Below are 14641 nucleotides of genomic sequence, written 5' to 3' on the forward strand. Positions count from 1 at the left end.
AATATTGATAGCAGTCACGTTCATAGTGACCCGAAGGACGTCAACCGTAAACGTCCGAAGGTTACCGAAGATAACGAAGATTCCCAGAAGGTTATATAAGAATATTTGTAGGCTTCCGAAGATTTCCGAAGATAAGCGAAGATCACCCGAGGTCTTGAAAAAATTGCAAAACTTAACCAGACTTGCGAAGATGGGAAAAGTTTGCTCAGAGATGTTCGTATATATTATAACATTATCGCAAATGCTTGCGTGGCAGCGTGAGCTAAGATGAAGTGTTAGAGTGCTTTATAGGCTACGTTTTGTTATCCTTCGATCAATTCTCAAGTTATGACATATTAAGAGCACGATATTGTTTTTATTCACTCGTAAATAATACCGATATCAAGCTCATACATGTAGTAATCTATATATAGCTATCAGCTCTCATGCAGTCTACGTGCTTCTCAAAACGTGATTCTTGTCATGTAGCTTCATATGTCAATCATAAGGACAGCAACCAATCAAAGCAGGGTAAATTACCGATACGCGAATCGGAAAAGTGGTGTGTGAATCTAGATAACTAACTTCTTAATTTCAGTTCCGAAGGTCTTGCCAGTTGTAGACGAGTTGGCCAGCTTTCAACACTGTAAAGTGAGCAAATCATGTTTGTCGTCTTCTTTTCCTCCTTTTTCGCTGTTTTTCTGCTGTGTTCAAGCACCTCCGTCAGTGGACAGTCAAGCGCTCCGACAACTAAGAGCAGTGCAGAGCAGTGCAAGGTAGGTACGGGGACGGTGTGTGACTTCAGTTCATCAATGTTACTGACTCTTAAATTATATTGAATGTTTGATTAAATGACTCAGTTTCAATTCATGTTCACCACAAATCAAACACGACAAATAAATGGGTGCAGGAACTACTAGCAATTCATAAAAATTGCCGTTACAAGATCTAAATCTAAACGAGACTTTTTTTGACGAAGCTGTGGAACGATCTATGCTCGTAAGGGTTTGTAAGTGGGCTTTAAGCCTGGGGGGGAGGTTTATGTTGGGGAGCTTTTAACCAATGTGAATTAATAAAAATGAAACGCTTTAGAATGAGTAGTTATGCTGGAGGAAAACAAATACCACTTGCCTACTCTTTACCCTCAGTGCCGAATTTACCTCATTATCGCCTTGGTGAGGCAAATACCAGTTGCTCTTGCTCTTAAGAGTCGTATTTGGCTCCATCGATGCTCCTATCGTCCTCTCGATGGGGCTAAATACGTTGCTCTAAGGACCAGCTTGTATTTGTCTTCCTCCGGCATAACTACTCGTCTCATGTGAGCGCCGCGAGTGGCTGCAAGACCACCGGAACCTCTTTTTGCTCTTGTTTTGCGCCTAAAATCGAAGGAAGACAAGGGGAGCGCTGCCTGAATAATTTTCATTAGCCGTCATGCACGTGTACCTATGCAAGTGTTGTGTTAACTGACACCTGTACCCACCTTTTTGTACTTGTTTTGATTGTCATGCTTGGCCAAGCAGGAAAACCCTTAAGTATTGACGTGATCGACTTTTTTTCTTTTTGTTTTTTTTTTTTTTCATGTGGAAGGTTTTTTAGGCGGCAACAACTCAATAGGGGATGATTTATTCTGTTTTACTTCTTCCATCGCCTTAACAACTTGAAATGTTATTCTTCTGACATTTTTCCTGCCAAGCAGGCGTTAAAAGTTCGGTGAAAAAAAAATCCCCTGCAACACAGCGATCATTTTGGTAACTCTTCGTATGTGTTTTTCAGGAACAATATTCAATTTGACTCACGTGTAAATATACGGGGAAGTATGGTGCTAAGAATTTTCTAGCATATTAATGATGATATTACTATTTTTGTTGTGATGTAATTTCCATATGAGTTTTTTTTTAAATCAATCAGGTGTAAAATCGCATGACTTTGCGGTTTCCTGTTTACAATAGACAACAGACCTTTTATGTTCGAATTCCAGAAGGTTCTATCTATATTGTCATAAACTAACACTTTCCCTGTCTCGTAATAATAATATATAATAATTATAAAAGTAAAATATAATTATAATAAAAAAAATATCCCAGAATCCTTTTACGCAATTTTTTTAAAAGCTTTATAACTTTGGCAGTTTTATACCGAGAAGAATGTCAGACCACCACAAGATAACATTTGCCATGAAATATTTTCCCATATCACAACTAGAGTAATGACGTCATCGATCACGTGACAACTCCCAAATAAGCGTTTATAAATGCTGTGACTAGATTTCGCTATCGAATTGAAAACAAATAGCATATTTGAGGTTTTGTTCGTGCGGGACATTTAAAAATTACAGTCTTCTGGAATTTAAAGTTTAAGGGGTCAATGCACATGAGCGACAAAGTCGGAAGACTAGGCCGAGGGCTGTAGAATCTCGACATTTTATCATACGGCAACGATGGTTAACGAGAAAGTAATTTTTAATATGCAAATTTTGTAATGACCAAACGAGGGACATGACGTCATCAGTCACGTGACAAGAGCGTTTTGAATATTTTACACCGTGTAAAAAGTCCATTTTTACGACTGAATTTATTCAGGAGTATTGTGGGTAGCCATGGTTGGTCGGTTGGTCCATCATCTGTAGACTTCTCATTGCAACTCCGCTGACCAGCAGATATACTTGTAGAAAGAGTGTAGCAAGGCGGCCGTATAAAAGCGGCCGTATAAAAGCAGTCTTTTGATTTAAAGGGGTTTACAAGAAAAAACAGAAGCAAAGAAACAAAAGATGGCTGACAATTACGTGTAGAATTAAGTAATCGACCGCCAAAAAAGTGAACATTGAGAGCCATTAATCAGCATTAATCGATCGATGACTTTCGTGTCTATCTTTCGAGCTAGCGTCGAACATGAAGGAGCATTCGAAAATTAAATCGGGTTTCACATAAGCTTCCATCAAAAATCAAATCTATCTAGAAACCAGAGCGTTGGCTAAAATCGCGTACGTGGTTTCGTGTTTGCAAGAAAATATTATGAATATTAAAGTTCGTCATATTTTATCTGAATCTAGTCTATAGACGTCGTTGTGCTTTTATTTACAGTGTAATTACTACACGGCTTTAATCCTTTTATTTTCCTATGCAGATATTTAGAGCAAAATAATAGACAAACCAAGGTAAAAAAAAGAAAAAAGAAAAAGAAAAGTAAATATACCCCTTCTTGGCGTCGAACCGTTCCCCATTAGATTTGCAGGCTGATGACTATCCCTTTGTGCTAATCTGACAAACGTGGAAATATTGGAATAAAATTTATAAATGTATTCATTGAACCGCTGATAATCTGCCACGACCACCGTAGGCTCAAACAAGCTTTGACAGCGATCTGCCCACAGCGATCGTGTATCGATAGAAGTTCTTGCAGTAAATGGGGTGATCTACTGGCCAAATGACCTGTTTTACTGCAGTGTAAGTGGCTCAATTTACTCACCAAATAAATTGTTGTACTGGCTATACTTTCTATTCGTATCATGGATCTGTGGAGACGCTCGGCAGTGGTTTTCTCAGAAATTGAACCTCACAGGATCGGGGGACGGACTCGCATAGTTTGTGTTCTTTGTGTTGATCTTCTGCTTCGCAAGTCCCATTACATAACACAGGTAAGCTTCTACTTATAGCAAACAATATGTTTTTATGAACAAATCCTAAACATGTAGATCGACTGTGCTTCGGTCGTGTTCGGGAAGTAGTCGTACAGGTCACCTGACAAAGCACATGATTTGTTGTGGTAAAACGTTGGTGATCCGCCATTTTGTTTCGAACTTCAGTTTGGGGCAAGCACTTTTGTTAGCTGTTTACGCTGTGTAATTCCAGGGGTATTTTATGCAATGGATGCCTGCATTGATGTAGATGTTCATAATAAGTCCTGTGAGTATTCAGGGACAGAAACATCTGTACGACCCTCGACTCGCCAGGGTAATTTGAACGGCGAGGAGACATGTCAGACATGTGTCGAATCCCCCGCTCGCTGGGGTTATGCCATAACTATGGAAAGCGAGAAAGCTAAACATGAACAAATGATAGTCAAATATGAGCAAATGAAAACCAGATATGAACAAATGAAAACCAAATATGAGCAAATGAATGCTATATATGCAGAAAACTGTCAGCTACTCCATGAGGAAATCCATGCCAAACACGAACAGACATGTGAGTGGAACACTTCTTTGATGAATGGTCAGTTTGACGGTGCCTTCGTTGCTAAGAATAAAGCTGAGTTTACTGAGCAGAAACCAGTGCTTAAATTACCAACTGATAATCCACCGAGTGCTTGTGCTTTGCAAACAGATGAAATGGACAAATGTAGAAATTCAAGGGTAAGGTGTAGGTTACATTCTAGAAGGAAACGGGAAAGAGAACCTTCCAGAATTCCATACAAGAAATTTATCAAGTTATTTAGAAAGGCGAAAATTATTCGACTTGCTGCCAAATCATACCTTAAGAAGTACATACCAAGTTCATCTAAGCTCAGACTTATGTTGTACGAGTGTAATCGTTCTCATTTCACTGAACGGCTTGTGAGATCAAGGTGTTTATTATCTTCAAACAAGTGCTTTGTCAGGCCAAGCTTGTACCTAACTATTGCGCGACTGAGGACATTAAAGCATAAGAATTCATCATTGTTTTGCATGTGTGTTGATGAGAAAATGTTAAATAAATTAAAATGTTGTCAAGCCCAAACTTATCATGTTTCACGAAGAGTCATATCCTTAAGTGGTGATGTTGAAGAGAACCCGGGGCCTGATCATTGCAGTGTAAATACTAATTCAGAAGCACGTAGTAGCTTAGTTGGCAATTCAGTTTCATCACTAGAAACCAGGTTGTCAGAATTAAATAGAGCCGCACTTGATGTTGGTGGAGGTGGTGACTGTTTTTTTCGAGCTGTTTCACATCAACTGTATGATAATCCTAATCACCATTTTCATGTGCGTAGTCTTGGTGTTCAGTATTTACAGCATAACCCTGAACAATTTATAGAGAGTAATACTGATTATTCTTGGCAAGGATATTTAAGAAATATGTCATGTGAGGGAACATGGGCTGATGCGATTATAATTCAAGCAGTGGCCAATTGTCTGAATTTGTCAATTCATATTACTGAATCAAATGAAACTTTTGCACCTGTTACTGTTGTGCAACCAGCAAGTGTAACGAGAGGACGCACAAACATTTACATTGGGCACATAGGTGAAACGCATTATGTATCTACAGTAGTAAAAACAAACAAGACAAAATGTGGTCAAACATCAGTTGAAGACAACCTAATTGATAGAAAAGAAAAACGCAGAGCTTACATTAGAGAATACATGAAAAAGAGAAGAGCTGATCCAGAATTTAGAAAAAGAGAGAATGAAAATTCACTGCAGAAAATACACAAAAATATTGAAACAGCTAGGGAGAAAAATAACAAAGCTGCCTCAAAAAGGAAAATCACCAACCCAGAACATTTGAGGGAAATTTTTAAACAGTCAAAAAGAAAAAGGAAAGCGAAGAACCCAGAACTCATACGGGAAGTTGCCAAACAGTCTAAAAGAAAACGGAAAGCGGAGAACCCAGAACTCATACGGGAAATTGACAAACAGTCTAAAAGAAAACGGAAAGCGAAGAACCCAGAACTCATACGGGAAGTTGCCAAACAGTCTAAAAGAAAACGGAAAGCGGAGAACCCAGAAAATCTATCACTTGAAACAATTATTGATGATGATGAGTTACAAGCACAGAAAAATGAAAACAGTATGATATCTATGGTAAATTTCTTCCACAAAAGTATAAAATGTGGTCCAGAATACATATGCACCTGTTGTGACCAGTTGTGGTACAGGTCCTCAGTAGTCAGATGTGATTCTAACAAGTACAAGGCTTGCTCACAAGGTGTTGTGGACTCTTGTGTCACTGGGGTAACAAGTGTAGACAATACTGAATGGATTTGCACAACTTGTCATTCAAATCTAAAGAAAGGCACATTGCCCAGCTGTTCTAAAGCCAATAAAATGAGTTTTCCTGAGAAGCCTGAACTGTTAAATTTGACACCATTAGAGGAACGGCTAATATCACCACGTATTCCATTCATGCAAATTCGCGAATTACCAAGAGGCGGCCAGTTGTCTATTCATGGAAATATTGTCAATGTACCAAGTGATGTAAATTCAACTATTCACTCTCTGCCAAGGCCAATCAATGAATCACATACCATTCCAATAAAACTTAAAAGGCGTCTCAGTTATAAGCATCATTATCAGTTTCAAAACATTAGACCTAAGAAAGTGTTAGATGCAGCCAAATATCTTGTAGGCACAAGTGACTTATTCAAAAGTGAAGGCATAGAAGTGCAAAATGCATGGGTAGATAACATAAGTTTACAATGCAGTACCCATGAAGAATGGAAGGAGTTTCTTCAAAATCCTGACAAATCAAGCTGTGATGTGCAAACTAATGAAACTGTCACAAAGGATAAAACACATGATTCCCAAAACAGTATTTCAACTGTTGATGTTGATAATCCAGACATAGATAATGATGATAGCGATGGCTGGTGCGAAATTGCCGAACGCCCTTCAGGTATTACAGATACACTACTACAGGAAGCAGATGTAGCTGAAAATGCAGATAAAATTATTTCATTTGCACCAGGAGAAGGAAACAAACCATTAGGAATATTCATGGATAAAGATTCTGAATATTTATCATTCCCAACAATATTCTGTGGAAAGCGGAGACCTGACAACAATGAAAGAAAAGTACCAGTAACATATAGCACAGTTGCTAAGTGGGAATTAAGGTGTCAGGATAGAAGAGCAGCAATGTCTGTCCCAAACATATTCTTTAAGCTAAAAAAACTGCAAATCAAACAAATTCAAGACAGTGCATGCATTGCTCTTAGAAAGTGTAAGACCAAGGGAAAGAAATACACTGCCGGTGACTTGAAGTCAGAGGATTATCTTAATAAGCTTGTACATCTTGATGAAGGTTTTAGAGTTTTAAAGAATCTTAGATCTTCACCCCCTTATTTTGAGAAGTGCAAAAGAGACTTGTTTGCTATGATTCGTCAACTAGGCAACCCCACATGGTTTTGCTCCTTCTCAGCTGCTGAAACAAGGTGGACTCATCTACTTAAAACTTTAGGCAGAATTGTAGAAAAGAAAGAATACACTGATGATGAGATCAAGCAAATGACATGGAAACAAAAATCAGATCTTATTCAAAAAGATCCTGTCACCTGTTCTAGGAACTTCGATCACATGGTTCAGTTATTTATTAGTGATGTGTTAAAGTGCAGTGCAATACCAATAGGAGAAATAGCCGATTATTTTTACACAGTCGAATTTCAGCAAAGAGGTAGCCCACACATCCATGGTTTATTTTGGGTGAAAGGAGCCCCACAATATGAAAAAGATCCTAATGAAGAAATTGAGAAGTTTGTTGATAAGTATATCACCTGCCAAAAACCAGACAGTTCTAGTGAAATGGAAGACCTTGTCAACTTACAGATGCACAGGCATGCCAAAACATGTAAGAAGGCAGGGAATAAGATTTGTAGATTTAATTTCCCATTGCCACCAATGCCAAGAACAATGATTTTAACACCGCTTGAAAACTCCTGCATTGATGAAGAAAACCAGAAAAAGATTAAAGAGAATTCTGAAAAAATAAAAGAGGTTCTTGACAGCATGAAATATGGCGAAGATATCACATTTCAAACTTTTCTCAGCAAATTACAGTTAACTGAAGAAAGTTATATCCTAGCTATCAGGCACACCCTAAAGCGTGACACATTATTTCTGAAAAGAGCACCATCAGAAATAAGGATTAACAGTTATAACACTTATTTACTCAAAGCATGGCAAGCAAACATGGACATACAATATGTACTAGATCCTTATGCATGTGCTTCATACATACTTTCTTACATTACAAAAGGCCAAAGAGGTATGAGCAGACTTCTAGAAAAGGCATCTGAAGAAGCCAAATCTGGTGATAAAGATTTTAGAAATAGAATAAGGCATATTGGAAACAAATTTTTAAATGCAGTGGAAATAAGTGCTCAAGAAGCTGTGTATCTTGTATTGCAAATGCCATTGAGAAGATCCTCCCGAGATTTTCAGTTTATTGGCACCTCACCTCCAGATGAAAGGACATTCTTAGTAAAGAAATTGGATAAGCTTAAAGAGTTGCCTGACAGTTCACCCGACATTGAATCTGACAACATCATTAAACGCTATCAAAGAAGACCAAAACAATTAGAAAAGTTGTGCTTGGCTGACTTTGTTGCATGGTATAATTGTGTTAAAGATGAACATGCTGATAGTTGTAATAAGCCATTAGTCACAGGTCTTGATGACTTCTTGCCCGAAAGAGATTTTGATGACAACACTGATGATGACCCTGATAGGAGTATCAGTGCCACTGAACTTGAATATGAACCAAAAGAATACAAATTAAAAGGAGGTCTGAAACTAGTGAAACGAAAAAAGGCTAAAATCATCCGATCTGTTAGATACCATAAAGATAAAGACCCAGAAAATCATTATAGAGAGCAACTTATGCTTTATACACCATGGCGAAACGAAAGTACGGATTTGATAAATGGCTGTAAAACTTACCAAGAACGATTTCAACAGGTTAAGAATGAGGTTCTCAACAACAGCCACCAATATGAATGCCATTCAGAAATACTAGATAAAGCAGTGGAGGATCTAAGTAATGTAGAACATGGCAACTTCGACAATGTTGCTCCAAATGCAGAGCATATCAATAAGCAGGACTGTGCTGTTAAAGAAAAGCCTAGTGAATTATTTGGTTGCTTTGACCCTGGCAAAAACAAGCAGCACAGCGAGTATGATTTGCTTGATGATATTGGTATCTTTCCTAGAAGTAATGATCAGGATGAACTTGTTACAAAGCGTGTCTCAGATGACGATTATTATGCACTTGTACGCTCTTTGAATGAAAAACAAAGGCAGTTTTTTTTATCATGTCTTACATTCAGTCAAAACTAAAGATGACCCTCTAAGATTGTTCTTAAGTGGAGGTGCTGGAGTTGGGAAAAGTACCGTAACTAATGCGTTGTATGAAGCACTGATAAGATATCTGAACAGTATGGCAGGAGAAAATCCAGATGATGTGAAAGTTGTCAAAACAGCCCCTACCGGCAAAGCAGCATTCAATATAAAAGGTAACACACTGCATTCTGCTTTTAAGATACCTGCCAATAGAGGTTTTGAGTACTGTGCACTGGATAGTGACAGACTAAATACCATTAGAACACAACTCATAAAACTAAAAGCAATATTTATTGATGAGATCTCTATGGTTGGAAGTGGAATGTTCAACTTTTTGAATTTAAGATTACAACAGATTATGGGCACTAAGGAACCATTTGGTGGAATAAGTTTGATAACTGTGGGAGATCTTTTCCAGTTGAAGCCAGTTTTTGATAAGTGGATCTTTGAAAATTGCCAAATGAGCTATGGTGACTTAGCAAGTAACATTTGGACAGAATACTTCACCCTCTTTGAATTAACAGAAATCATGAGACAAAAGGATGATAAGCAGTTTGCTGAGCTACTCAATCGCTTGAGAGAGGGAAAGCACTCTGAAGATGATATAGCCATGTTGAAACAAAGACTTTTGAATGTAACACCAGGAAATGATAATTACCCAATGAATGTCACTCATTTGTTTACTACAAATGCATCAGTAGATGCTCACAACAATGCCCTGTATACTCTCTCAAAAACTGATAAAGCTCAGATCAAGGCTGTGGACATTTTAGTGGGAGATATGTCTGATGATCTTAAGAAACAAATGAAAAATAAAATCCCAGATGACCCCACAAAGACAATGGGCTTATATTCATTAGTGTCGATAGCAACTGACGCAAAATATGACTTGACAACTAATATTGATGTTACTGATGGACTCACTAATGGTGCAGAGTGTGTCATAGAGAACATAGATTACAGAGTTGACAATTCCACCAGGCCAAGTATTATTTGGGTGTCATTTCCACATTCTGAAATAGGCAGAAAGCAGCGCAGAGAAAATGCACATTTGTACAAAACAAACATAAATAAAGACTGGACACCAGTTTTAGAAGTAACAAGACAATTCCGAATCAGTAAAAAATGTCAAGTTCAAATTCTTAGGCGACAATTTCCACTTAGACCTGCTGCTGCCAAGACTATTCACCGTTGTCAAGGTGACACATTAGATGAAGCAGTTGTTGATTTTCCAGCATCCACAAGGGAGCACATGCATTACGTTGGCTTAAGCAGAGTAAGAAACAGTTCTGCACTTAGTATTCTCAAATTGAATGAAAACAAAATTAAGGTAAGCGAAAAAGTAAAAAATGAAATGAGCAGACTTAGAAAAGAAGCAAGCCTCAGGCCTTTAGCAGTTTTAGAGACTGTACATGTAGATTCTCCACAAACAAAAACAATCTTGTTTCAGAATGTAAGATCTCTCCACCTCCACATAGAGGATGTGCGAAGTGATTACAACATTCAAAAATCTGATGTCAATATTTTTGTTGAAACAAAGCTTTGTTTGTCAGATAGGGATGAAACATACCAGCTGAGCGGATTTACACTTTACAGAAATGACTTCAATCACTCTACCTTAAGAACTTGCTATGGAACTGCCGTGTACATAAAGAATGATTTGAGTTGTATTGAAATTCCATACAGGTTCAACTTTAATAATGTAGAAATAACTGTTATGGTTCTAAGCCATCCAATTCCAAATTTTCATGTGGTTGGTATCTATCGGTCTAAAAATAATGTTTCAATTTCGCAGTTCATTGATGCACTCACTCATCTTCATAACTCAGTATTGACAAACCCTGCCATACCGACTGTAATCCTTGGGGATTTCAATAACAATCTAATGCAGGAGACTACAGAACAAAACGCTCTCAAAAAATGTTTGATAACAGACAGAGGATACAATCAGTTGATCAACCAGTATACAACTGACTACCGTACACAAATAGATCATATTTACACAAATGTACCACAAATTGTACAATCTGCAGGTACCCTAGAGTCCTACTACAGTGATCATAAGCCCATCTTCATTTCCCTGAAAGCTTTGTGAACATATCATTTTCCAAATTAACTTTCCCTTTAATACTATGATGCATCTGAGATAAGATTTTGAACTATACAGCTAATGAAGACCAATAAAGTAACTACATTGTACTTTTACATAGTAAGTAATTCAAATAAAAATGAATCTTAATGTATTTCACAGCTTTTTAAATCACAAGCAAATAAGACAATTGCTTTTGCACTGACAATTAAAGAGTGTAATAATTTGTATTTACTTCAATCTGAGTGTGGTGTTAAATCAATCATAATGATCATTATTTATTTGCCACATTACAAAAACAAGTTTGCCCAGTTAAGTAAATGATGGGGCAGAATGTTATCAATAGTTTGAGTTGGTAATACCTGGCATGGCACACTTCGGTAAATAAATAAAAAAAACATTCATGTTAGTCTCATATAGATGACCAGTCTGAATATTCCAGAATGAAACGTTCCACATTTTGAATGGCAAACTGCATGAACTCTGTCAGAATTTGCACAATACGTGCAAAGATAAATTTTTCAAATGAAAAATCATGAAATTGCAATATTTCCTGAGAGTGATGGAGGGATGTTAAAATAACATCCCTTCCTCAATCCCTTCCATACAAGGGACATGTCCAGCCTCCATACACAAAACAGGTAAGTTGTTATTTTGGGAGTTTGAAGGGGGAGGAAGGGTGGGGAGCAAAGGTGAGAAGCATTACATTACATAGATCATAGATACAACTGTTTACAAGCATTTTAAGTACAGTGTAGAAAAATTTATACACTTTGTTATTTTACACTCTAACCTATCACCTTCAATGTGTATTTGTAGGTGGAAGACTATCGTGGTACTATAGAAATATGATGAACACCATTATGCAAATGACACAAAATTGAAGTTTTACTACAGATATCAGTACATGTAACTGTATATGGAGGCTGCAACAAATTGAAATCCTGGCTGCCAATTGGCAGAACTGCCTACAAAAATACCAAGAAATAGAAATATACAACTACTACCATATGGAAGGAACATCAAGTACTTGTATGTGAAACCTACAAGTGGCTGCCAATTGACAGAATTTTCTACGAACATACCAAGAAATAAAAATACACCACAATTACTGTATGGAAGGAACATCAAGTACATATATGTGAAACCTACAAGTGGCTGCCAATTGACAGAATTTTCTACAAACATACCAAGAAAATAAAAATACACCACAATTACTGTATGGAAGGAATATTGATAATTAATTTTTATGTGAGACCCACAACTGCTGATACCCAAGCAAGTAGTATTTCTGTGAATCAGGTCAAAGCTTGACACTGACTCAGGAAACACCTGCACATTTATCACTGAATGAGTTCCATTCCTTGAAAGAACAACATCCTTCATTATGTCTTAACTACAGATGAAAGCTTTTTGTTAACAAACTATACTGAGAACAAACACAGCTTGCATAAAAATGAAGAGGGACACTGTATATCCTTCCAATTACCATATGAAATGCAAGTTATTATGTCATAATGGTTTCGATAAATGCATCCCTACAAAGCAACCTTGCTATATTTCTGATAAAAAGGGGAACCTTCTTTTCCTGTTATGAATAATAAAATAGAAAAACGTAAAAAATCTCAAATGGTGAAAGCTCTGCATTCAACATCAAAGCAACAGTAAAACAATACAAGTCATTGTTTTAGAGAGGCAAGACTTTAATTGAGCTGATCTAATTAACAGAAGTATTGATCTTTAATTATAGCAAAATATCTTAGAAATGTGTTCTCTACAGTAGATGCAATGCATGACTGGCAACATTTGTCATACATGTGACACAACACTCAGGAATATGAATACTTTATTCGGTAACCTGTAAATGACATTGAAAAAATCATGTAATACATATAGAACAAATTCTACAGAAAATAATGCATTTAAAATGTACACAATGTCTCCAATTTTGATCATCACAGGGTCAGAAAGAAAGGGAAGTGCTGGGCACTATGCAATCTGTTAACATTCCCTTGCACTCTGCCATTCCTTTTTGTATAAACCACTGTTTTCCCCTCCTTTCTGAAACTGTCTACATGTTTAAGCTTATCGAAAATTATGCATGTATGTTCACATCAATGTTTATCCAGAGAGGAAGGCAGAAACCAAATACCGATAAGTGTGGCAGCTGTTCTCCCCCTCCCCCTTCCCCTCTTCCCAGGGTCAACATCAATACTTCCATCAACAACAAAATTTAGGTCAATAATCTGTAAATAACACTGCCACTACTTATGATCCTTCCAATGCCTCAGATGTTTCATCACATAAATAGAGGATGAAAGGAAAATTCTGAAAAATATGTAGATGGCCCATCATCTTTGCTCACTGCATTGACTCCTTTTTCTTTTACCTTTCAGAACCCAAACAAACTAAACTGAGAATTAACAAAGTAATAGGTTTCATCCAGAATAGTTCAAAAAGGGTATCAATTTTCAATTTTAACCCGGTTTTAGATACTGAATTCACTAAGGATTTTCACTGTTTTAGTCACATTCATTTCCAAATCTTTCTTGGACAACCAGAACCAGAAAAATGTTTTCATCCATGCTTGCAATATGCAACGAACATGTTCGATTTAACTGTCGCACATCGTCATGTTTTCTCGTTTCTGCTCTTAAGTGCATAAAAGAAGTATTTTGAAACACCTGCTGCTCATACATACTCAAAAAATGGAAATCAAATGCAAATATTGCTAAAAAAATTCAGTCGTGGCTCAATGAGCCTTTGATTCAGCATAAATTGGCAAGTTTGAGCAGTGGTTCTCTAGCAATGTTTATATTTTATTGCGTCTGGGTAATTATACCTCCACTTTTTAAGCATAAGTAAACGAAAAGTAAGCCAGAAGTTTAGAAATTGCGTAAATAAACGGATATTGCAAGTTTAAATCGAAAAGTGAACTTGCCTTTAAGAGTTTTGAAAAATCTCTTCTCTATGAAACTGTTATTTTGCCGAAAGTAAAGTTAATAAATAAAGGAGACATTTAACGCCAATAGCATAAATTTGGCGACCATCGTTGATTTTCTTCTTTCCGGGGGAGTCAGTGTCGTGTGGTTCAGTCGGTAGCCGTCGGTATAAATTCATAAATCCTCAAACGGTTTTCAGTAGGACGATGGCTGAAAGGGTATCGAAGCTTCTTAAAAAAAATGAGTATCATTCAAATACCATGTTTTGTCGGGTCGAGTAAACGAGGAATGTTTCAGAAGCGTTGCGCGGTCTTCCCGGCATAAACAATACGTGCGGTCCCCCCTTTGTGATTCATGACAAAGTCACACTCGACGGGACGATGGCTGAAATCTGTTGTTTGATGCTGTTTTTGACAATTTCAACCTGAACATTGCTATTGGATTATTTTTCTCCAATGGAACACAGCTTAAAAACTCTATTTACGTGTGTTTATGCCTTTTAACGAGGAAACTTTCGTTGAAGATGGCCGGTACATGTTGACGTGTTGTACGTGATCGAAACGATAAGGTAAACTTAAGGTACATCTCAAAGTTGGC

General features: G+C 37.2%; 2 protein-coding genes across 4 annotated transcripts in view; both read left to right on the forward strand.

The window, feature by feature from the left end:
• The first annotated feature begins 599 nt into the window (after positions 1-599).
• Positions 600-14641, forward strand: part of LOC144629174 (collagen triple helix repeat-containing protein 1-like) — a 50396-nt gene continuing 36354 nt past the window's right edge. For all 3 annotated transcript variants that reach the window (XM_078487387.1, XM_078487385.1, XM_078487386.1), the window contains exon 1: positions 600-755. In XM_078487387.1, coding sequence (XP_078343513.1) covers positions 642-755 — 114 coding nt within the window. In that variant the 5' untranslated portion in view covers positions 600-641. The remainder of the gene's footprint in view (positions 756-14641) is intronic.
• LOC144628926 (uncharacterized) lies at positions 3613-9025 on the forward strand. The gene has a single exon (XM_078487050.1). It carries the CDS (start codon positions 3842-3844, stop codon positions 9008-9010), a length of 5169 nt encoding a protein of 1722 aa, XP_078343176.1. The 5' UTR covers positions 3613-3841; the 3' UTR covers positions 9011-9025.

This window comes from Oculina patagonica, chromosome 10, assembly GCF_052425735.1.
Source record: "Oculina patagonica isolate OP01 chromosome 10, crgOcupat, whole genome shotgun sequence".
Classification (NCBI taxonomy): domain Eukaryota; kingdom Metazoa; phylum Cnidaria; class Anthozoa; order Scleractinia; family Oculinidae; genus Oculina; species Oculina patagonica.